The sequence below is a fragment of the Ammodytes marinus genome (genome assembly GCF_949987685.1).
Source record: "Ammodytes marinus genome assembly, chromosome: 15".
NCBI lineage: Eukaryota > Metazoa > Chordata > Actinopteri > Uranoscopiformes > Ammodytidae > Ammodytes > Ammodytes marinus.
The window spans coordinates 19,121,453-19,145,957 of NC_137219.1; the positions used below are offsets into that span (position 1 = coordinate 19,121,453).

The window sequence follows — 24,505 nt, forward strand, 5'->3', positions numbered from 1 at the left end:
TATCATATGTGTTGCCTACAAAACATTCACGCATCACTACTGATACAAAACATTCACAACTGACAGCTTAGTTGTTTGTGGATGAAAAAGCCTAGTTGAATTTGATTTTTCAATCCACAAGTCAACAATTCCTACAATGGGAAAATGGTGTATGATTATGTTGTTTTATTTTTGAAAGGTTTAGAACGACGTATGCGTGCGTCAGTACTGCAGGTAGTGAGGTTCAGACTGGCTTGTGGCAGAGGGGACGAAGGATGGCTGGGGAGAAGGAGCGGAATGTTGCGTGGTGCCTGTGTGAGTAAAGTTTAATTTAAATGACGAATTAAAAAGTTTATAGAATGTAGGCTACAGCAAAACCTTTCGAGTTGCTTGTTTGTCTGCAAAGAGGATTACGCGGCTTCAGTGCAGGCTACATTATGAAATAGATGGGATTATTATTCCTTGATGTTTTATTCACGGGACGGGAGTATATCGATGCTATTTTAGCACCGGGATGTCAACCGCGCTACATAGGAAAGAGTGCACTCCAACAGTAAAATGTAGCGTATTTAGCCTTAATTGTATTCATATTAGCCAACGTTAATATTTCAATTGTGGGCTATGCCTATCGAGCTAAAACTTTTTTTATTGTTAAAAATGAGAGACTTTTGGTCAGATGTAATGTTTTCATTGTCAGGCCATGCTAAGGTCAAGACTTTAACTGCATATCTTGTCAGTTGTTTGACAACATATTCACGTGGGCAGCGTAGCGCTTAGCTGTACCCACTTCCGTCACCGAGGAAGCTGTCTAGCACAGAGGCAATGAGCCATTCAACCAAATCTTGCTTCTGTTGATGTATTTGTTTTTCTGTCCCCCAGACTGCCTCCTACAACTTTGCAGCGCAATGAGCTTTACCTGCACTGCAAGCCATGATGGTGAAAACACAATATACAACGTCGATCGAGATGCGTTTGGTGCCAACACAACTGACTGCGATTATTCCTGGGCCAATGGCAATGTATGTCAGATATGCCAGAATATTTTATTGTTTTCTCACTTTTTTTGCATGATACATTTTCTGGTTCTGATTTTTGTAATGAGGAAGATTTTAAATTGGTCATAGAAAGAGAAACACTTTTTTAAACTAATATTATTATGTATGAGTGGTTCCATTGCATTAATAGGTATGTGCCAATATATAATGCCAATAGGCAAACATGCCCACTAACACTCTACCCTCAATGGAACAATGAGAGTTTTTGTTATTTTTGTGTCATGGACTGACTTTTCGTTGTATTTTTGTACCTTTTTGTATTGTTGACTGCAGGGCACTGTGCTTGCAAATCACAAGGAAGCACTTGCCTCGGTGGTCACCAACCGCATTCACACACTGGTCATCTCTAACTGCTTTGACAAGATGACCTTGACCTGGACCTGTGACTCAGAGGTAATCTTCTTTTAACATGTGACAAAATATTACTGCACACTGAACTGTTTTATACAAATATGTTTGTCCAAATAATGTTCGATTCAGAGATTGATGAGTTTGATGAAAGTTCAAAGGGAAGTTAAGTCCAGTTCAGACCAAAGATTCGCCTTGCAACGAGACACAACTGCAACTGCTCGCATCCGCTCGCAACGAGCTGGCCTGGACGTTCTAAAACTGGACCTTGCGATTTGACATGTTGAATCTTCTGCAACTCCTTGCAACGGCTTGCAACGAGCAGTTCACACTGCTGCGATTTCTCCCCCACGACGTTCTAAAACCGTCTCGTCGCAAGCAGTTGCAAGGCGAATCTTTGGTCTGAACTGGGCTTTAGATAATGGCAGTGAAGTTGTTTTTTCTGCCAGCCTCCAGACAATAATATTCCCACTGTATTGTCCTTCTGCTTCCTCTCCATAGGGGCTACAACACACGTCTACATGTACGAGTGAGTATCATATTCTGTCAGACTTAAATCTGTACGTGAGGGGTATTTTAAATTGTATCTATTTCCATTGTCATCGACCTTTGTCCAATTTTCTGATGTGTTTTATTTTTGCAGCCAACTGCAGTGAAAAGGCTGTGCCTGGGAAAGCTGAGAATGGTAAGGATGGACTTAAAGTAAATAAAGTAAATTAATTATATATATTTTGTTGTAAAATATTGGTTACATGAATGATGCGAACAGTTATTTAAAAAGATAAATTAGTCATAGATTATTTTTTGTTCTAATTCATTTGTCTGGCAAAGTGTGAGACACTGTTATTGTAAAATCACATCACGTGTCTGCGTTTCCTGTTTGACTTGGAGTGTAAACAGGGAACGCCTACTACTCCAGGGTGTGAAATCAATCAATTGAAACCAGATGTTTGCCTCAGAGCGGGTTTCCATTCATAAAATAGTCTAAAGCTATTTGCGGTGATTTACAGTTTTTTTCGATTGCTAAACCACAGTGGGCACAACTGGAGCGACAAGTGCAAAACTCTAACAACAGTATGCAGAGCAGCGGTTCATTCGGGCCAAACTGTAGCTTGTTTTTCATTCATTAAACACAATTTTCAAAACTCTACACACCTATCTCATGGCTTAACCACAACCTGCACAACACTGTGGATTTCCAGCCCTTTTTTTCAAACGCTAACACACTACTGCCACAACTGTAAACCACACATTCAAAACAGAATTAATGCCTAGTGCATTTCAAACACTGCAGGTTGCAATTTCAACTGAAACACTAAGAAGGTGTCTTGTTTTAGACTTGTTAGTGAACATAAACAGTATAAAGGGAAAGCTCAAAAATATATATATTTTTTGGAAATGGACCAATGAAGACAGGTTGTTGGAGGGAGAAGAGTGGCAGTGAGAGTGTAGATGTGTGGAGGAAGACATAGAGCTGTAATGTCTGATGAAATACAGTAAGGGCTACACTGATAGACCCTGTTGTGAATCATGGTCTCTCATTGAGAGAGGCAGGGTTGAGAGTGCAACCCAATCTGCAAAAATCTAAAGTTGCATCTGTAATACGAATTTTCCAGCAAACAAACAGTTTAGAGTTGCATCCTCACAGTAAATGACAACATTACAGGATAGATTTCTGTATTACAATTATAGAATATTTACACAGATAAATACTACATTTGGAAATGTTTTCAATAAAATATACAAAATGTGTATCTATTGAAGCAAACTTCTGATTTTCATTTCTTTTTGTTTTCCTAAAAAAACTGGTATGTTTATAAAATAAACAATTTCATGTGAAATAATTTCACCCTTTCATCAAAGAAAATATTACATAATTTGTGTGAAATAACTCAAATTATTCAAACTGTAAAGATTAAAAGTTTGTAATTTATGTATTGGTGTTTGATGCTAGTGTTTGTACTCATATTGTGAGCATATTCTGAGTGACAGTGTGTGTTATCTCAGTGAGGACAATTCATAGTGTTTGCTGCACTGAGCCTATTTTGCAGGTGAAGTGAACTGTTCAGCTCCAGTGACTGTTGGTAGTGCAGACTGTAGTTAGAGTTTTGCACATTGAGCTACAGTTGTGCCCACTGTGGGTTAGCGATCGAAAAAAACTGTAAGAAGCTACATTGGCGGCAGATTCACTGTTTTACTATTTTCTCCTGACAGAACCTAACCTCGCCTGGATTGCTGCCATTCCTATTGTCCTGCCGCTGGTGTTGCTTGTTGGTTGGCTATGCTACATGAGGTCCCAGAATAAAGAACCCGGGTATTGAGTATATGAATTGCATCAGTATATAACATGACATGCATCGCTTTCATCTGGCATGTTATAAATAATGCTCTGTTGTCATTTGTAGGTCATGCAGTGGACAAAAAGAAGGCAGTTACTCATCTGTGAACACGCTGAACTCCAGAGATGATGATGTGGAGGCAGTGAATAAGTAGAAAGACGTTCTTCTTTTAAAGGTGGAGTCAGGGACGCAGTCAATATCGGTGTGTATCTCCTCCACATACCTATCCGTAATGTGTGTGTGTGCACGTTTGATAAATGCCAGTTTAAATACAAAGCTGTGGAGATATTCGATGATTGTGACAAAGAAATGTTTTGGCAACAAGCATTCTCCGGAATCGCTGACTCCACCTTTTAACCTTTCTACAATGGATATAATGGTTTTATGATCTGTTGTGTAGACATGTAGACACAATTAGTTTGGTATGCCTTTCTGTAGCGAACTGTCTTTCTCCTCTTTGAGATAGAGATATAAAGGGGAATCTAGTGTATTGTTTCACCTATCTTTCATATTCATTCATGTCAGTTTACTTTAATTACTGTAAATGATTGGTTTAGTAGTTGAAATCAGGACAATCACGAGCATTAATAATGTGATTTGGTAAATCATTATTACTTTGGACTCTCTGTTGTTACGTTAGTTTGCCATGTAGCTTTTCACTGTAAGGTTTAGCTGTTTTCAGATGTATAATTAACTGGGTATGCCAAACTCTCACTTAAATGAAGTCTTACTTAGTGATTTATGCCAAAACATTATATGGCCTTTTTATCAGTAATTGTTATGAAGAGATTTTACACTTTTAAGTTTTTCAAATTATAATATGTTAGACAAAACAGGATCTCAGCCCAGTAGCACATCCTGTGTTGTAAACTAAACACAAACCCACATTTTAACAATCCCAGCCTCGATTAACCATTGCACAGCCATTTGTTGACTGTTACGTATTGGTGCACAGTTTTTGAGGCTGTGAAAGCCGACAGACTCTTTGCTGCACCAGTGAGTGCCCTTTGAGGACCACGGCCCAGCTGCAACGTGATTACCTCCCCAAGTCCTGTTAGGACCCCCATATATGTGTTCACTTGAACCAAAGCTGTGGAAGCTTAGGAGACTTGTAATGCAGTGCCAGGGAGTACCCTTTCAGTGTCCTGAAGCATTAACAGCAAAGCCCTTTATGTAGATAACAAAATTAATATATTTCTACTCTATTATATACATTTAAAAATATTGTAGTTATTCATATATATATATATACTATATAAGTATAGAATATTAAATGATACCTCATATATATATATTCAGATAAAAATACTCTATTTATATAATTTTATATGCAAATATTTATACTTTTATAAACTATATATAAATGACAGACTGATATAGATGATAAAGATATGTTAAAGATATTGTTCTGTTTTTATTGCATTATATAGTGAAGCCATTAGGTGCCTTTTAGTCTTAAATTATGTCATGTTATGTTAACTCTGTCTGCCTTTTTAATGAAAATTTTCAAATCATTCCTCCAATCATGTCACATTTCCTGTATCAACATGCTCTTTCATTGTGATTTGCTTTACCTTATACAAATTAAATGTACAGTTCAAAAACAAAAGTTGTTTGTCATAGTTGAAGGTCTCTGCACCAACAGGGGTGTGTCTTTGATATCTGGTGATATGCTGCAGCCAGTGAAGGTGGGTGAGTTGGGGAAAAACCCCATGTGGCGTGAGGACACTCGTGATAGGAAGGAAGTGAAGTCATTGAATTCCTTTCGTGCAGCACCTTCCAAATCTTCACTGTAACCTGACTCTCACACTTCTAGTAGAACTCTAGAACGGCACTACATTTGCCTCTGCATTTGAAGATAAAAGTCACAACAGTGTCTGCTGTAAAAAACTCAAGTGTAAAAGTTGTGAACACTGTACTGAAAGGGTGGGAGTTGTTCAAGATATTCTCATGCAGTATACAACTCAACCAACTGAATGTTAAAAAAAAAAGTGTATGGTATTTTTTAATAGAATTTACAAGACACTGACTCTGAGAAACAGCAGTGTGGCTCTACCTCTTTGTGGCCTGAAACCTAAACACAATAAAAAAACACTTCACTGGGGTACAGTTTATGAGGAAGGTGGTGTGATGGCTTACTATAAAATAGACGGAGCATATGAGGTGACTGGTTCAGCCAATGAGAGTGGGCTGTCTATAAGGGAAAGTCCAGACGTAGTTATTCAGTGTTTGTATAAGAAAGAAACCCTCACCACCCTGTGCTATGGGCCGACTATTATGTGCTTAAACCCTTATTGAAATAGTTGCAATCACTTCTTATTTCAAACAGGTTAGGATTCATAAACCTGTGGAGTGGGTTGTAGTATTTTGTGTGAATAAACTGATATTAATGTTGTTAAACCAGCTTGCAGTTTACCAAGACGTTTTCCAGGAACAAACCAGTCACAGCAGCATATTTACTGCAAGACAGGGTGTTGTCGAGGCCCCTGTTTTGAAGGCATGACCGTATTTGGATGTTTCCTGGGAACGTGATGGCATTTATCTCTGATGGCTGCTCAATACGTAGCCTGTCATGTGCTGTACAATAGATGCCATGACAACAGTGATATCACCTCATGAATTACAATAACTGAGGGTTGATTTACAGGAACTCTGTGACTCAAACTTATTAGGAAGTCACATGAGTTTGTACTGTTTCTTTTGTGAACACCTGTGTGTGTGTGTGTGTGTGTGTGTGTGTGTGTTTGTGAAGGGGGGCGGGGGGGAGGGTGTAAGTGGGTGAGAAAGATAAGGAGTTTTAACAAGAAACAAAGCTTGCGAAATGTGGGAATTTCCTTTGAAAGAAAAAGAAAGATATTGAGAGCGTTTAAAAGCGAAGCCCTCATTATAGTATCACGGGAATATGTGTATTGCATCTTGAAGCTCATCTTGAAATGACCAACAACTTTTCAAAAGATTAATCTAAAACGTTATGGGAGTCGCACCACTGAAGACCGTCATCATCTCACTCATTACGGTCTCTTTGTTAAGGTTACTGTGGGTCACCTATAAGTGAGGAGTGAAAGCATGGAGAATATTCTGCTAAAGTCCTTACCCCCAGCAGCTTTAAGCCAAGACTGTTACTTTATTTTTGAGATTTTAAGTAGGCCTGTTCAACTAATGCAAAACCTGGAAAGATTGTCTTGGCATTAAAAGTTTGTTCTGAACAATTTTTGACTTTTTTACTGTTATATTTGAGTGTGGTTTGAAATGTGCGCTGTGATGACAGTGGACAGTGTTGATGCTTGTTGTTTATTACAGAGGATTCAAATAGCCTACATCACTTTTTTTTATTCAATATCAAAACATTGGCCTATAGGACTAATTTATGTTAATGTTTTGTTTGTATTTATTTGTACATTGATTTTGCATTAATAAACTGAGTATAGCCTTCCCTAGCCTACTTGATCATACTGTAAATTATCAGTTCACACAATTTGTACAGAAAAACAAATGTTCTCTTTCAGCCTAAATCGTATCAAAGAAAGCAGAGACGCTGGCTGGCTTCATCCCTTAAGTTTAATATTAATGTGAGTCATGAATAAGATGCAGGGAAATGCATAGACTAATTTAAAATACCTGTAGGCACAAACATTTTGCAAGAACTTAGGCCTGGCTACAAGTAATCTGTGTTTTTTGTTTTCTCCACGGAGTTAGGCCTAATTGATCACTGCATCATGGGACAGGAAGGATAATAAAAAATAAGAAAAAAATAAGGTCTCATAAACCTCAACTATTTTTCCATTTAAAAAAACTATTTGGAAGTAGCCTAGTTCAAAACAACTTTTTGGTAGATTTCACAGATGGATTGTTTAGGCTAGCTACTGTGTCATCATGTCAGAAATGTTATTATGAGGCTATGGCCTAACTCTAATTCGGGGGAAATGGCTTAATTTATTTCAAAGGCTGTTAAAAAACTGAATTCTCATAACAAGGCAGTGAGTGCATTTATTTTGGATACACATTTGAATTTTGAAATTCCCGAATCCCCGCCCCTATCACGTTGAACTTCCGCGTGAACGTTATTTTTCAAATAGGCCTACGTGCGCGCATGCCTGACAGCGGCGCTTGTGTAATGGTGATGAGCGGCAGAGCTGATATTTGAAAGTGTAAGTTTATTCTAGAGCTGTAACGTTTTGGAAGGACATTGATACCAACCTCGGTTTCTTTTTTTATAGGTCCATGTCTGGTATCGACAGTTTATCTTCTGTAAATGGTTATTCACTTACTGAGACGAAGCTAGCCTGCTAGCATTAGCTACAGTCCGAGGACAGCGTTGCTGCTAGCTCGCGCCAATGCTAATGCCTTCCGAGCATTTCCATTGAGCATGATTGGGCTCCGTCTTTGATGTGTGCTGCTAAGTGCAGGCTTCACTGAATGTTTAGAAGTTTTCTCGCTATCAAGGTAATGTGACGATAGTTTTAAAAAAGGCCGACTTTCATGTGCAGCAAAAGTTTTTGAGTATTTGACTTTTGCGCTTTAGCTCGTTAAGGTTGGCTACAAACTTCATACTACATTAAGTAAAACTTACCATTTGAAATCCAAGACATAGGCCTATGTTTGACCACGCCGCAATTTAATTGACCACAGCAGAATGAAGGCCCAACATGCATTCTGATAGAAACATCACAAGGCCAAAGCAAGACGACGAAGACAGTAGGACCCAACTACTTTTGAGAGAGAACTACGGTACAATACGTTTTATTTTATATAGCGTTTTTCAACTATGGTACAAAACGTGGCTCGTGTGTTTTCCATATTAGAAAGGGTTTTTGAGAAAGCAGTAAGGCCCCCCTTCCATTTTTTTTCAATAGCTCAATGGATGAGTCTGCTTGTGAGACTGATTGATTGTGTTCTTCGTTTCAGATACTGCAGTGAGTAGTCTATGCCTGGCACTTGAAGACGAAAGTGAGTAAAAAAAAAATTGACTGATGGGTTTAAATATTAATATCGATGGAGGGGGTCTTGTTGGATCCATTCTTTTGTGGGTTATAATGAACAGAAATAGTTTTTCTTGTCTTGTAACACTTTATTATGAGTACCGACAAAGTAAACATATTTAATCCAGCCGTAAAACATATTTTATTAAAGATTTTTACTGTTAAATCAACAAAGATTTACAGAAAATATGGTTATTTAATATAAATGTATTCTATTTTGATAGAATCTTACATACGACATTTGTATTAATAGTTTTACTGAACAATTTACATTAATAAAAGAACATTTTGAATATCTTTCAAAAAATATATATTCTAAATGTCCCGTTTTAGGCAACTTATTGAAGCAGATACCTACTGAATGAGATATTTTGTGCAATCAGGCTATTTATGTTAAGGCTGCTCGATTTATGGCAAAGTCATCATCACAATTTTTTTTTTTTATAATCTCTTTATAAAAAAATAATTTCACAGATATTGCATATAAGCATAAAGAGCTCATCAAGTTTAAATAAACAATGCTTACTTTTAGCTTTTGGGGACAACCTCTTCCTCTGGTTGAAATCACAGAATATAACCATAATTTGGGTTTTTTGCTTTAGCCGGACAATTATCAAACTACATTTTAAAGGACACCAGAATACAGGAAAGGACCTCAACTGTAATTGTATTTATGCCTTCTACACCCAGATGACAATTATACTATAAAAATAAAACACTTAATTTACTTCTTATGTCTGTCTCTCATTGATCTGAGTGCATTAAATATAATTTCCTGTCAATTTAAGCAGAATAGCACAGGGCTTTGTCAGGTGGTATATAAAGCAGTTGATTTCCCCTACTTCAGTTGGCTCTCTTATTCACCCTACTTGTGTTTGCATCCCCGTAGTAAAATATGTGTTTTATTTTTATTTTCTCACCAGCATGGATGAAAGTGGCCAGTCGAAGAGCAAGAGCGAGCACTTTAAACCTCTTTCTATATATTCAAGGATGATGGCTTGTGAACAAAAAGCCGGTCTGGAGCAACCAGAAAAGTCTCCAAATCCATTCATTAATTTTAAAATTGAGATCCTGAATAATTGTATGAAAAAAAGGAAATTTGATGAATCCAGTCCAGATGAGGGTTATGAGACTCCAGTAAAAAAGCCCTTTAGTCCAAATGTTTTGTCCCCCGACCTTGGGTGTTGCATGGACTTCTACAGCCCCCCCGCAAGACAAGACTCAGTGTCCCCTCTTGCCATCTCTAAGCCTGCACTGTTAGATGAGCCACACGCTTTAAAGACTGAAATAAAAGAAACTGAGAGCTCCCTGCTCCATTCAGAGCATGTGGAATGTGGCTCCAAAACAGAGCCAGGGGTTGATAAGCAGACGATGCCACACAGTTTGAAGTGTGAGAAAGTCCTCTTAAATCAGGCATCTGACTTTGACTGTGACGTTGATGACATATTGTGCCTCAATCCTATTGGTCCTTTTTCTATTGATGGATTTTCTGACAATGTGGAGAGCTGTGGCAGTCCAACTAGCAACACATTTAAAACTAAGCCAGTCTTAACTGTTGCACAAGGACAAGAGTTGGATAGAGGGGATGTGTTAGTCAAGGAAAAACAAGAGGAGCTGTTGACGGATGTTGAACATGAAGAAGAGGCTAAGGGTTATTTCACTATGTCCTACTTAAAAGACCTTAAGTTGAGACAGAACCCTTCTCAGTCAGTGAAACCTCAGCTGCTGCCAGCTACCTCCAGCCCCCTGCTCAGAATAGGTGAGGTAAAGGCCCCAGAGGATGAAAAATGCAATCCTGAACCTTCATCTGAGCCAGGTCAGAAACAAGCGTTAGTGTCTGGACAGCAGGTTTCCTTCACAATAACAGATTTGTGTCCTATTGTGAGTGGACCTCAGCTTGAGTCTGTGAACTCTGCCGACGAGCCTTTAGAAGGTGATGTTGAAGAGGAGTGGAATATTGGTCTCCCTGCGTTTGAATCTTCCATTGTTCAAAGTGTCAATGTTAAGTTGGATGCTAGTAGTGAGCAGAGTAGCCAGGTTTCAGCAGAGACTCAGGGAGGATCTGTGATGGAGGTTATCACTCTCAGTGAGTGGCAGGCCACACTAAGAAGAGACGAAACCTTTTGCGACGACAGTTATGAAGCCACACTACTCCCCCCGGTACAGGTAAGCTCTTTCACCACACGGTACTGATGATGTGGTCATGCACACACAGTTTATTTACTGAGCTCAGTTTGTACAATATATAGTGCACTGCACGTTTTCACATTCACAACCTCTATGCTTTTTTTAAGGTGAAATCTGTTGTGGTAAAGCCAAGGCAGCTCATCAGCATTGAACCAGCCAATGTGGTAAAGCCAAGGCAGCTCATCAGCATCGAACCAGCCAATGCGGTAAAGCCAAGGCAGCCCATCAGCTTCGAACCAGCCAATGTGGTAAAGCCAAGGCAGCCCATCAGCTTCGAACCAGCCAAATGTTACCAAAGGTACTGTAGGACCCTCTGCCACCGCTAGGGGGAGCTGTACGACCGTATATAAAACATAATGTGGGAGTTTTGACCATAGCTCAGTAGTAAGGGCGTCTGTGCCTATCCTTGATAAAGTGTTATCATTTTGAATGTCTGCCTTTCTGCTTCAACAATGCCTGTAAGCTCATTATTGACCATGGTTTTGCTTTCACTATACGCATAGATTGCTATCTCGAGCATGAGATGTTTTTATGCGAGTGGATTTTGTTAAGAGTGATTATGTAGGGATATTGTCTGTTGCAGGCCGGTCATCTTTAAAAGGGAGGTGGACTGGGAGAAAGAAAAAAGAGAATATGTCCATTTGGTGACCAGGCACATGGAGGAGAATCCATCACCAGTTCAAAGTATGACCCTGACTTCTGCCAGAAACACCAGAGAGAGTTTTTAATGGGATTTTTTTTTTATGGAAATGCACTGCTTTGTTGTCTCTTGTGATTTTAAAATGGCATCAAACTTTTTCCCTCTGACACTACATTTTAATCAAGCACTTTTGCTTTTGATTCCTAAAGATGTCATGACTGAGCTGCTTAACCTGATGACCCGTGTGGCAGACCAGAAACCAGACGTCAATGGCAAAAAGTGGCAGCATCCTTCAGACTTTACGCGCAGGTATGTCATCCTCTCCTGTTTGTCTTTTAGTTATGAATAGGTGTGGATTTAAAATAGAACTAAGGCAGATCTGTTAACACCATGTAAAATATGTGGATCTGGATTTGTTTCACTTTTAGGAACTACCAAAGACGTTTGGGGCCAAAACTGTCACTCGCCAAATGGCAGGCTAAGAACATCATATCACACAAGCGCTTTGCCGTAGTACCGAAAATCTTTGAGAGGAGTTCATGTCCCTGAATTTGTGGACAGCCTTCCTCTAAATTCCTATTGCACTTGCATGACTGTTTTGGACATACTGTTTGTGGTTTATTTTTTTGGTTTGTGAATTGAGTGTTTTGAAATATTTTTCTTTTAACTATATATGCATGTTTTAAATGGTTTATATTTTTGTAAATTATGCCTGTTTTAATCTATGTATGTATGTTTTGTACTGTACTGTGAGTGCAAAGGTATCCTCTATTCATGTTTACTTTGGATATGATTGGAATAGTACAATCCTGCACATGTTTATTTTCTGTTCCTCCTGTTATTTTCTTTCCTCTTGGGCCTTTGGTAGCCTCCAATCAGTTTCTGTAGATAATTCCTAAAATACCAGTAGCTAGCGGAATCAAAAGTTTAAAACTTACATTATATGAAGTGGTCATGTTACATTGCCAAACCTTTGAGCATCAAGTCTACTGTTGGAGGTGGGCAGTTGGGTTAAGTTATAGTGTTTGGCATATCAGAGAAAGTGCCAAAGTAACTGGAACCTTGGAATGTTTTACCAAAAAGTTTGAGTCTAGCCCTGTTTTCAAACCACTATGTAAACAGGCATCCCTGTATTTAACTAAAGATGGAGGAAACCCCTACAAATATTGAAGTACTACTTTTTATGCTATGTCAGTCAAAACAAGTTTGAGTACTGTTTTTGTTTTGTATCCCATACATTGGCATGGTGCTGGCTTTAAGCGTTAAGAGCAGTTCACCCACATCATATAAACATTTTTCAACCAAACCCTAAAATGTTAATGTCCTGGATGTTTTTAACTACTTGTTTTCAATGGAAACTATTCACAACAAGGCCTGTTTTCAGCAGAAGTCTCACTGCTGGATATTTGAAAACCTACCCATGAACCTAAATGCAACCATTAGGGGTTAAATGGTCAACTGTTTTAGAGATTTGTGTGAACTGACCCTTTAATTGTATAGCTGCAGAGACCACTGTAATCAAATCTGCTTGGAAGATTTTCTGCACAGTGGTATAATTGAAAGCCTGTAACATTGTAGTAAAATGTATATATATATATAAGAACTCTGTTCCCAGAGTCAGAGTAGGGCTGTTATTGTGTGTTCGAGATGGTGCTTCTGATGAAGTTCTCAAAATAAAGCCTGTCCTGTGTACTACAGCGGTCACCCTCTGTTAATGTTTGGTAAATAATGCTGCATGTTAGCTCATCTTACCTTAACCCATATTCACAACTTTTAAAAGAAGCTTAATCTGAAACTATATGGGTGTCCCCCAATCACCACCATAGACGTCATTGTCATCTCAGTCCCCTAAAGATAGATCACTAAAGGTCAACTGAGAGAGGAGAAGAAGCAGTGAAAGAATATTCTGCTAAAGTTAGTGGGTAACACTTTACAATAAGGTACACAAAAAAAGAGTAGTTACCCTTTTTAAAAGGTAAATTTACCTTTTAAAAAGGTAAAGGGTAACTACTCTTTTTTTGTGTACCTTATTGTAAAGTGTTACAAGTTAGTGCTTTAAGTAGATGTAAGATTGCTTGTATTGAAAGTGCCAAAGTAGCTGTATTTAAAACTCTTCGAGGAACAGTCATTAAAAACCTAACATTAAAACATGTCTTATGTATTTAAGCTACCCCAATGATAAATATTAGTAAGTTCTTCAGTGGAAATGGAGCATATTAAATAACTGCAGTGGAGGGGGTGCGTGGGTGTAGTGGTTAGGGCAATCTCCCATGAGGTTTAATCCCCGGTTGGAACCCGACCCATGGACAGTGCTCTGCATGTCATTCCCCTCTCCAATGCCAACAAATTAAAATAGAAATAAAGTACTGCCATGTTGCAATTCTTTACACATTAAAAACAATTAATTATTAGTGGTAATATTATATACTTGGTGTGCTTGAAATGTATGCAAAGATTTTAGCATTACTTTTATAAACAAAGTTTAATTGCTCTATTGGATGAAGCACATTTCAAGCATCTAAAGTGCCTTGCCTTTTAATACTATTAAAAACTAGGCCTGTTTTCAATCTGTGTTCAAGTATGTTTTGTACTTCTCCTTGTAAGAACTTAATGTTATTAATTATGCATCTTTGTCATTTTAATTCTTAGTCTAATTTTCAGCATCAGTGTGATGGGCGCATGTACAGGCTGACAGAAGTGACCCTAGCGAGGCCAAATACATAGAAACGTATCAGCATGGGTCCAATCTGATGAATAATGCAGGCTGTTAAAGTAATCCTGTCTGTACGGATAGTGGAGCAAGCCTGTCCATGGCCAGCCATCCGGAAGGCAGAGGTGTGTGGGTGTTGGTGAAGGCCTTGTGACATGCTGTGCAGACTGCAGGGCATGTGTGAGCAGCCAATTCCCCTCTACACCCTCAAAGTTTACAACAATGGTTTGTCCCATTAGCCTCATCTCTTCAGTGAGGAGGCCGTTTGTGTTCATATGATATGCCTCACAGTTCTTCTGGGACTGTGTTGTTTTTTGTTTTAAACAGACCGCGCTACCCATAACAAAAGATTCATAGATGATGCATGTCAGCTAAGAAATTCCACTGCCCCCTTTTTCAGCTGCTCATCCAAGAAGTAGAGCCACAGATGGCTATTGTATTGATGCTTAGACAAACACACATCATCTGAAGTAGTACTTGAGTAAGGCTTTAAGTAATCTGTTGTGTTTTGCTATTTAAGTATCATTGATTTATTTCTCATTGCAAATTCAGGCAGGTGTTCCTACACCACTTGCTGAGTCAACATTATATTTAGTAGCATGAAACCATGTTATTGGGTACATTGGTCAGGAACATTAATGTTTTTCTGAGGAAAAGCTATCCCCGGTTACAATGAGACGGCCAACTCTAGGTCTGTGTGCTTTTTCTGTTGGAGAAAACTGTCTTGTGAAGTCTGAGCTTTACATGTATTATTCCCTAAAGAGGAAGCCCTTATTCCTGGATATTGTTAAACAATTTACTTTGAGAAAAATAACCTGACTTTTTTTTTGTCCGGAAAGGTTTTGACTATGTCCCCACTTCCTGTTTTTGTCACCAATTAAGGTCAAACGCAGCATTTTGTGGAAAATATTTGATATTTTTTATTTAATTTAAGCATACACAAGAAATCATACACCATATCCTTCATAAATGAAGTTGTGTAACCTTGTGCATAATAATTAAACCATGCTAGCCCTCATTAATCAATGACTGCTGTGCACTAAATACAGTGGATATAAACATGATAGCACTATTAAAGCAGTTATTCTTTTACAATCCATGCTTCTCAAATCATCCCAATAGTTCACGAAGCCATAATGAAATAGTCCAACTTCTCTGTTATATCACAATAATCCGCTCAATTTCCAGGTTGGTTCATAGTCGCATACAAAATACACATTGTGTAATTGATTTGAAATATTCACCCAACTGCCCTGTTCTCTCATCACGATATAGTCTGTTCGTGCCACCAAGCCTACTAAAACACGTTAGAGCTCTCCCGCTGAAAGGAAAATCCTCAGTGTGTTGTTAAGAGAGTGTTTTGCCACCACAGGGCTCAAGTGGAATGTTGAGTTCTCACAGTCGTCACCATTAGTCAAGGGTGTTTCAAGGAAAAAGTATTTTCACTTGTGGTTTCCAGGTGTATTCTTGACCTGTTCTTACCAGAGACACCAGTAATGGCTCGGTGTCCTTCAAGAAATAGTTACTTTTTTTTTTTTTTTTAGCTTTTTGCCTCACTCCAGCTCAATCAAAGACGACAGTTACCGTTCCTGTAGCTGTGCGTGCATTTTTTATATAGAAATAGGCAAAGGTCGCTCATCCAGGTTAGCTTAGCTCAAACACTAGTAGTCAAGAGGAGCAGGTCAGAAGAAAAACCTTTACAACATCACTAAACGCTCCTATGTGCCTGTTGGGACTTACCACGTTATTTCACGCTCTATAATTTTACACATTATGTCATTTTAGGACCAAATACATACCGGAAAGAAACCAGGAAGTGCCTGTGACAGTTGTGTTTGTATTTGGTTCTAAAATGACATAGCATGTAAAAAGATAGGGTGCAACATAACATGGAAAATAAACAAGTCCCAGCAAGCACACAGGAGCGTTTAGTGATGTTGTAAAGTGTATATTTTGACCTGATCCCCTTGACTACCGGTGTTGGAGCTAGGCCAACCTGGATAAGCAACCTTTGCCCATTCCTTTATCAAAAATGAACGCACTGTTTCAGGAACATTTTCTGACGCCTTTTCTTGAGCCAGAGAGTGAGGCAAAAAGATAAAGAATAAAAACTGTTGAACTATTCCTTTAAAGTTATAAATAACTGGAATCCACATGATCTGTTTGTTTCTTTAGCAGTAGGAACAATAACATCCATGTATGACTGACTTCACTGCACTCCATTACCAGATATGACATGTGTGGACTTTTAAGCGAGATACCCAGCTGTCTTGCACTTATTCACCCAAACGTAAAGACCTCTATGTGGTAAATTTAAATGACATTCCACAGCTGTTCACCATCAATCTGAGGGTGCTGGATTATCATCCATGGGTTGGAGAGTTCCCTCAAGCACTCAGCGCCTTTAAAAAATAAAATAAAAAGGTTTTACATAATGGGAAATGGCCTATTCGCCCCCTTGTGCCAAGACTTGGATGAGAAGATCAATATCACTCTCATAGTCATATGTACACTATGTAGCTGGAGCCAGTAGTGTGTTAGCTCAGTATAATGACTGGAAATGAGATACACTTAGCCTGGCTCCAACATATTTCCCCATATTTCCCTTCAGCAATAAAGTTGGACAGTAATCTGACACAACAGTGGCTGTTCACAATAGCCCTATTTTTAAATAATAAGGAATACAATATTTACAGTGACAACATAGGGAATTTATACCATCTTATGGAGTTGATGATGTAGCCTACTCAATTTAAAGTGTTATGCAGTCGAACCTCTGTCACTGTCACTGTCACAGCTTTAAAAGTAAACCTCTTATGATGCTAACAGGAGTTGTACTCATTTGAGCAAGTGAGTGAAGTAAACAAACAAACAAAAATAATGACCTACAGGGAATGTAGTGTAATGTTTGAGAAATATGTTCTTGACAAGCTTAAGATGTGGCCCCAGTTCAAAGAAATCATCCAAGGAGACAATCTTCATTATGTGTTGCTGTGTGGATGGATGCCTATCGATTGGAGAGCCAGCTACGGGTGAGGTGTTAATGGGGGAAAGAATGGATTCAACCTTCAGCCGCAGAAGTTTTCAGTGAAGTGCTGAACACTCTTAACACTGCCGAACACCGACTTTGAGCCTCATCACCAAGTTTGTCCTGGCAACAGCTAAACGTTATGTTAATCAGTCAGAGGAAGCCCTGAGACTTCTCTTCGCCTATTCTGTACTACCGACTTTCCTTTATAGCCTCTGGAAACTTGGGCTAAAACAGTAAAAATCAATATATGATATCAAAGTTGGGTGTCTCAATAAGCTTTTACAAAAATCTATTTGAAAATAAATGTTCATAAATATTATAAAACTTACAACAGTCATTGTTTTTAAAGAACGTCCGGGCAGAGAACTGCCGTGATTGGTTCAAAATACTTATCGTGTCATTAAAACCAAAGCTATAGCCCGCCTTAAAAGTGTATCAAACTCAATCTTTAATTTGGAATAATAAACATGGCCAACTCTTTTCAGATGCTTACTATCATGCAACCAACTCCCAAAATGACATAGTTAGAAGGATTTTGTGGATTTGGGTTTATAGGGGGTTTTAACCTTGACAAGGTAAGAGAGGAGCTTTTCATCTTGTTAAGAAATGTAGAAATGCATGATAGAAGCCTGCCATTGCATTAGTCATTATACTTCCCACTCCGTTCCACCGTGACCCCCATCGCTCTTTCCCTCCTAACCACATTTGACGGCCTCCCTCTCCCACCACACTTGTATTTGTCTGAGTTGAGACAGAGATGGAGCTTGTGAAGAACAAGAGTAGCTGATGTGTTTATCATTCCGATATCGGTACAGGCTTCCATCAGCTGAATGGCTCTCAACCCCCTCAATGTTTGGGCAATTGTTTAAAATGTGGAGTGCGTTCCACCGTTTTTTCCCTCATCAAAAGGAGCCTTCTTTCAATGCCCACCAACAGCACAATGACTTAATGTGATTGAAATACACTGCACTTAGAGGAGTGCTATGGTGGAAAAAAAGGACTTTAAGTGTATTAATAAAACAAATCAGCGACATTTTCACCAGTAGCAATAGACTTGATGTTCTTCATTAAAGGCTCTCTAAACCAACACCACCAAAACAAGAATGAAATATGAAATGTATTTACACATTGAATGCCAACCACTTTTCCCAGATTTTCAAACTTACCGTGGATAGGCCTATACATCATCAGCCCAGACCAACCTCTTACTTTGCACACACATTTAAATATATATTTGGAAGCCAATGAATATGACATAAATGTGAGATACAGGGCCTTCAATCTTATTTGAGAAATCTCAATATATAGTTATTGTTAATAAGGCAGCACTACAGAGTTTGAGTCAGCCCTCAGATACACCTTTTTCTCTCTTAAAACAAGTCCCCCTGCAGTGTACAGTGCACAGTATGGTATGGTGACAGTTTATCCCTTAGCCTCTTCAACATGGAGTTTCAACACAAATATTGACATTGATTTGTGAACAAGTCTTGATATAAGCCCTTCTGGTCAGGATGTCATAGGGAAGTCTCTGTGTCTAAGGTTGGGCTAAAAAAAATAAGTTTTCCTGATGCTCTCCATCAGAAACACACATTTTACAACTGTGTCAAAAGACCTTTCTCTGAAAGTTCATGAGAGGGATCGCCTGCAAATCCCTCATATCTCCATGTTCCGTTTGTTAATCATACCACTGCATGCTGGGTGTTGGAGTTGTGGAAGACAAGGCTACAGAGTTTTGCAGTCCTTGTTTCCATGCTTCTCTGAAGGATGTTATTGCTGATATAAAAAATGATATCTTAAGAGTCTCTACAGAGACTTCTCCATCGACATCCAGGCCCTTTTCTAAAATCCATTAATTAGATGAATGCCCTCCATTACGGCAGTCCGCATCCTCATTCTTCACTGAATGCTGAAAGACACAAGGAAATCCTGGATGTGGAATGTAACAGTTCAGTTATCTATAACAAAAGCATCACAGAGGACAAAAGACAATGTGACCCAAGTGATACTAAATGTTGCCTGGGAACGACTTTTCTGTTTCAATGTGTTCAGATCAGAGATGGTTTTTAATACGAGTGGATGAGTTCTGTGTTTTCTCACAAGACTGGGTGATTCGGCTCTGGTGATCCGACCAACTTCTATAAAGCTGCTGTGGCGCCATCGCAGCTCATTTAAGAAATGGCTCCTTAAAATTAGCCAGGTGGAGTCTGGACTCCCTGAGGGTGGGGGAAACTGCTGGCCGAAAAGAAAACACTTCCCACAGGATGGCAAAGACTTAGTGCCTGAGGGCGGCTCCAAAAACTGGTTGTTCTGAACTTCTTATGGCATCTTGTTAAAAGTGGAGTGATACACTTGAATGATCTACACTACAGTGTTTAATGTCACTTTAGAAGGGGCAGAAAAAAGGGATGTTATGATGAAAAAGAAGGTTCAGAAGATACGATTAAAGTACAGGGGAGGACTGGGAAAGGTCCAGGCTTGTGGTTGTTGATAACGTTCTGAAAGACGGCGATAATAAAGAGGTGAAAGAAGGAGAGAGAGAGAGAGAGAAAAAATTAAAAGGTCTCTGGCTCTGCTCCTCTGCTCTGCTCCTCTGGGGTTGGGTAATCTGCAGTCTGTCCACCACAGCCGGAGCCTTTTGGCCCTAATCTCTGCCGCCCTCATGGTACAGTAGTAATTGAGCCCGATTTGCCCGCAGTCAGTCCAACATCGACTCTGCTCTCAGGCCATTGTTGGGCCAGGCCTTGCCAGCCTTACCCCCAGGAGTCCTGCAGTTCCACATCCGAGCCAGGCCCCGTTCCAAAGGAGAGTATGAGCGCCGCAGAGGGGCCCAGAGTCCCAACCTCATCCTGACAAGCAGATGAGCTTTAAAGGGGGCCCCCTGCTTGTTTGTGAGAACACAAAGTCGTTTGGATAAAGAGAAGACGTCCCAGCAGTCACACCTCAATGATGTTGACAGATGGCATCCTATTGTTGTTGTTGTTGTTCTTGGGGAACTGTGGGAGGAGAGCGAGAGAGAGAGAGACGACATGTATGAGAAGGTAGCAGGACGACACCAGTTTGTAAATGCTGCCATACTGAGAAAAGCAAAGAGAGTTTTGTGGAGCTGATAGGCTTATTCAACTTCGTGTCAACTCGTTTGGCGATGGCTTGAATGTACCAGACATTCATTGATATGAAAAAGTTACGCACTACAGCTTTAAACACAGGAACTGGATATGGTATGGGGCTCTTCACACCGATAAAAAAAAAATACTAGCAGAAGCCATGAATCGTGTGTTTGCTATTCAAAAAGGTCATGCAAATAAAGGTGCCACGGTGAAGCAGTGTTTAGCTGTAGCCTGAAGCTGTTGTCGGATGACACTATGATTTTGCATGAAGTGTCAGTGGATAAAGTCTATAAGTGGCCGGGACCATTCACCTGCCCGGCGCTGCTGAGGGGGAGGCACCCGGGGCGGGGGAGGAGGGGGGTGGGTTATACCTTACTGCGCAACAGCCCCCCCGTCGGATGTTCAGGAGTGCTGCACTCGGAGGAGGTCTTGGCTTTGTCCTTGTTGTTGCTGGGCTCGTTGTCTTTGATGATGTCGTACTGGCGACAGAAGAGAGCGATCACACCTGGTGGGGGAGAGAGTCAGAATGGATTCAGGATCAGACAACTCTGGTTATCTTTGAAACACAAATAAATGCAGTGTCAGTTGTTTTTGAGTTTGATACAGTATATTATGGCAGACACTCTGCATGTGTGTGTCTGAAGTTGCCCTCACCTGCCCACATGATAAGTACCACCACGATGATGATGAGCTCCCCTGCCCTCAGCTGGGTGCTCTGGCCCACTTCCTCCATCGTCACTTCGTCTGAGGGGAGTCAAAGGAGAACAACCATGTGTATTGGACTGTTAGTGGAAGTTGATTAGAGTTGCAGGAAATGTAACTGAATTGTTACGACAGAAGAAACATTGGGGAAAGAAAAATTAACTATTTAACGTTAATCATTGAATAACAGAAGGACATTTGCTCCAATCACATACTGTACATTCGTTAAACTGTCCTATTGCACCGTTTCACTGTATAAGATCCACGGTCACCACCAAAATGTATTGCCGGTTATTATGGGCCCATGAAAACCGGCATTACATTTTCTTTCGATGTTGCCAAAAAAGTTAATTCCCGCACACTTTTTTAGACCTACTCTTCCTGCTCCTATACACCGGTCTTAAGTTATGGATGTGCCAAGTATCGTTCTCTTTTGATGTCGCCAACATGACAGTATTGTCCATTGTCTCTCTGTTTTCTGACCTGAAGCCCGGATCATTTCATTCTTACACTCACTCAGTGGCCTGTCAACCTTTTTTTTGCCTCACATTGCAGCCTGTTACATGCCGCCATTGACGTGCAAGAGTTTCTGTCTTGAGGCAAGATGTGGTTAGTAGAAAGAAAAAGAAGATCTTATTGGCAGTGAAACAGCAGGATGACACAACCTATAAAGGCAGGGTTGTCTCTTATGAATGACTGTTCAAGCGTGCTGAGTTTGGAGGCAAATAAGTTGGCATCACATCAGTGGGTTTTACGCAGTGCAGGTATCTTGTAATATGTATTGCCACGTTGCTCCATCACAGAGTGAGCACACAAAATCATGTGTGTCAACAACTTTGCATCACCCGTCTCCCCTGGGGTGAAACAATACTGATCATGGCGCTGTGATCAAAGAGCGGTTTGTATCTTGTTATTTGTGACACGGCTGATATAACTTTCAAATATGAAGCGATGAACAACTTCTGATATCCATTTCTTCCTCTTGTGGTATCTAAGGGAACGTATAACAATTGTTAGGGAAGGAGGAGGGTTGCGTTGTTTTTCTTTGTGCATAGTCTGACTTTTGAGAGAGCAGGGGAGCATGTGGTAACCTTTTCTCACCATAAATGTATATCATTTTTTGGCCTTTTCCTTGTGAGAGTTTAATAAAATAAAATGAAAAGGTCAACCAGTTTGTATGGCTTTTTAAACATGAATGTTAAAGTAGCAATCGCACTGTAAAAATGCTTCACTACAAGTTGGAGTCCTGAATGCAAAATGCATTCATGTATGTCAATATTAGGAGCAAGGTAAGTAAGCAAGTAAAAGTATCAAATCTCCCAAAACATGGTCCATGTCAGTGTTTTACTATTATACAATATGTTTTATGGATTAATATTCCTGCTGCATTAATAGTTTCTCGCATTTTACTGCTTTAGATCTTTAAGGTTGAGCTCATTTTAACACTTCATATACTGTTGGGAAGAGTAATCTATAGCAATTGCATCATGGAATCATCATATGTTTGTAGCGTTGCTGTCCTGTGGGAACTACATTATGTCTAAAAATCCTCTTTTCATAAGCTCGGAAAAACAGCCATGTTTTCAGCTTTGTGATAATGCATTTTCCAGCTGATCCGAGAAAGATGTAAATCATTTATTTATCTTCAAAAGTAGAAGACATTTCCAGGCGCCGTGAGTTTGTTCTTAAGTACATTACTAAAAGTACATTGCCACATTCCTTATTATATGCAGAGGCACAGCTGCCTGCTTGTTTTAGGGTTCTATTTTTCCCAGTACAGTCATCTACAGTTAATGTAATCAAGGGCAGCGTCAAAGGAAATTGTCATCCAAAGAAAATATTAATAATGCAGGGGAGATTTAAAGATTTAACGCCCCTTCCTGCAAACTTATATGTTATCTGTTTTATAGGAAGGCTTATAAACTACTTCATGGTCATTTGTTCAATTGTCTTCTGTCTTGGCCCTGAATATCTGCCAGCAGCGCGTTTCTGAAACTTTGTGTGTTCGATATCACAGTTTGTGTTGTTTTGGGCTATTTGTAATCTGTCTGTCTGTCTGTCTGTCTGTCTGTCTGTCTGTCTGTCTGTCTGTCTGTCTGTCTGTCTATCTATCTATCTATCTATCTATCTATCTATCTATCTATCTATCTATCTATCTATCTATCTATCTATCTATCTATCTCGACACATCTATTTGTAGGGGCTTCTCCAACAACATTCTCACAGTCATCATTTGACAGATTACAGCCCCTGCTTCCTGTCTGTTCTTTACTTTCCAAGTCGTGCCCGTTGTTGCAGAGCCCGAGCAGACACGATTCAACTAACACTGCTTAGTCATTTAATCCTTGTGGGCTTTCATTGACGCACTCCTTTCCTTCAGACTGTTGTCGTTCAAGGTCTATACTTTTCCTCACGAGATACTGCGATTCATCTCAGTGTTTGACCGTTGGTGTCTTATTCCCCTGAATGTTATGTGAAGTGATGGGCTTTTACGTGCTCAGATCTCTCTCTATACTTTATACATCCGTAAGAAAATGCTGGCACTAGTCGGCTAATCTCCTCCTGTCGTCATTGTGTCTTAAATGAGAGGTGCAGCTCGGTAATGGAAGGGAGCTGTAGCAGCACAGGTGAAGCTGAGAACCTTGGTTGAGGCAGGGGGAAACGAAGTGATGATTTTCAAAAGACTAACTTCACACAGGCAGGCGTCCTGAACTGTGGCAAAACAAGCGTACACTGGGCCTAATCGCTAATGGGTCCAAATACGTGTGCGCCTCGCTGGAGTCAAAAAGATCACAGAGAGGCAGAAAATGAAGAGAATAGTCAAAGATTCGTCTATAGGCTCCCGGGGATTCTTTTCGCAGTGGAGAGATAAGACAATTAAAGAAGTTGTTCGCAGCAGTTTCTCACCACAGCCTTCTGTAACACCACATCACCTTTTGAAGTTGTGTGACCATCGGGGGAAACATCAAGGGAGAATGCATCTTCTCGTTGTTCGCACATGCAGCACTCTGGCCCAAGACGCCGGCAGCATTTCTCTCTGACAAAGCAACAACACTTGGGCTAGTAACTTTTCCTTGCACTGCTGAGTCTTGTGGAAGTCGTTTGGCTTGATCTAAAGTTGAATGCAGCGCAGCGAAGCATTCCTGTCCTTTTATTGGATGCGGCGGGGTGACATTTGGAGGGGCCCAGTGTGGCAGGAACCCCCACGCTCCAGCAGCTTTTTAGCATCAAGCAATTCTGCTGATCGATTGGCTCCTGTTGCCCAGTATTAACTAATCAAGGCACGACAGCCCAAGGCGCCTCAACACTGTTGGCAGACGGCCTGGCTGGGGCTAACTGGTCAGCTGTACACACCTCGGATGCACGCGGCCCAGGCAGTCACTGGACAAGGCTCTCGGTTTTATTAATTAACAGCTTTCCGATATCGA

At 39.9% G+C, this 24,505-nt stretch overlaps 2 protein-coding genes across 2 annotated transcripts in view; one reads left to right on the plus strand and one right to left on the minus strand.

Moving 5' to 3' along the window:
• Positions 1 to 248: 248 nt before the first annotated feature.
• LOC307262114 (uncharacterized protein) lies at positions 249 to 5,186 on the plus strand. The gene is made up of 7 exons (XM_080042871.1): positions 249 to 294; positions 859 to 998; positions 1,308 to 1,427; positions 1,884 to 1,911; positions 2,026 to 2,067; positions 3,597 to 3,696; positions 3,788 to 5,186. Exons 1-7 carry the CDS (start codon positions 255 to 257, stop codon positions 3,873 to 3,875), a joined length of 558 nt encoding a protein of 185 aa, XP_079898997.1. The 5' UTR covers positions 249 to 254; the 3' UTR covers positions 3,876 to 5,186.
• A 15,015-nt stretch (positions 5,187 to 20,201) lies between these two features.
• The window catches only part of fndc5a (fibronectin type III domain containing 5a), a gene marked incomplete at its 3' end in the record, with an annotated part of 31,865 nt that continues 27,561 nt past the window's right edge, over positions 20,202 to 24,505 (minus strand). The window contains exons 4-6 of the mRNA XM_080041978.1: positions 21,030 to 21,119; positions 20,747 to 20,880; positions 20,202 to 20,261 (exon numbers count right to left, since the gene is read on the minus strand). Of these exons, the coding sequence (XP_079898104.1) occupies positions 20,202 to 20,261; positions 20,747 to 20,880; positions 21,030 to 21,119 (284 nt within the window). The remainder of the gene's footprint in view (positions 20,262 to 20,746; positions 20,881 to 21,029; positions 21,120 to 24,505) is intronic.

Excerpts from the sequence above, each read along its gene's own strand:
- LOC307262114 (XM_080042871.1), top strand. The coding sequence starts at position 255 with ATGGCTGGGGAGAAGGAGCGGAATGTTGCGTGGTGCCTGT. Across the intron at positions 1,428-1,883 it reads CCTGGACCTGTGACTCAGAG|GGGCTACAACACACGTCTAC; the intron begins GTAATCTTCTTT and ends TCCTCTCCATAG. Across the intron at positions 1,912-2,025 it reads ACACACGTCTACATGTACGA|CCAACTGCAGTGAAAAGGCT; the intron begins GTGAGTATCATA and ends TTATTTTTGCAG.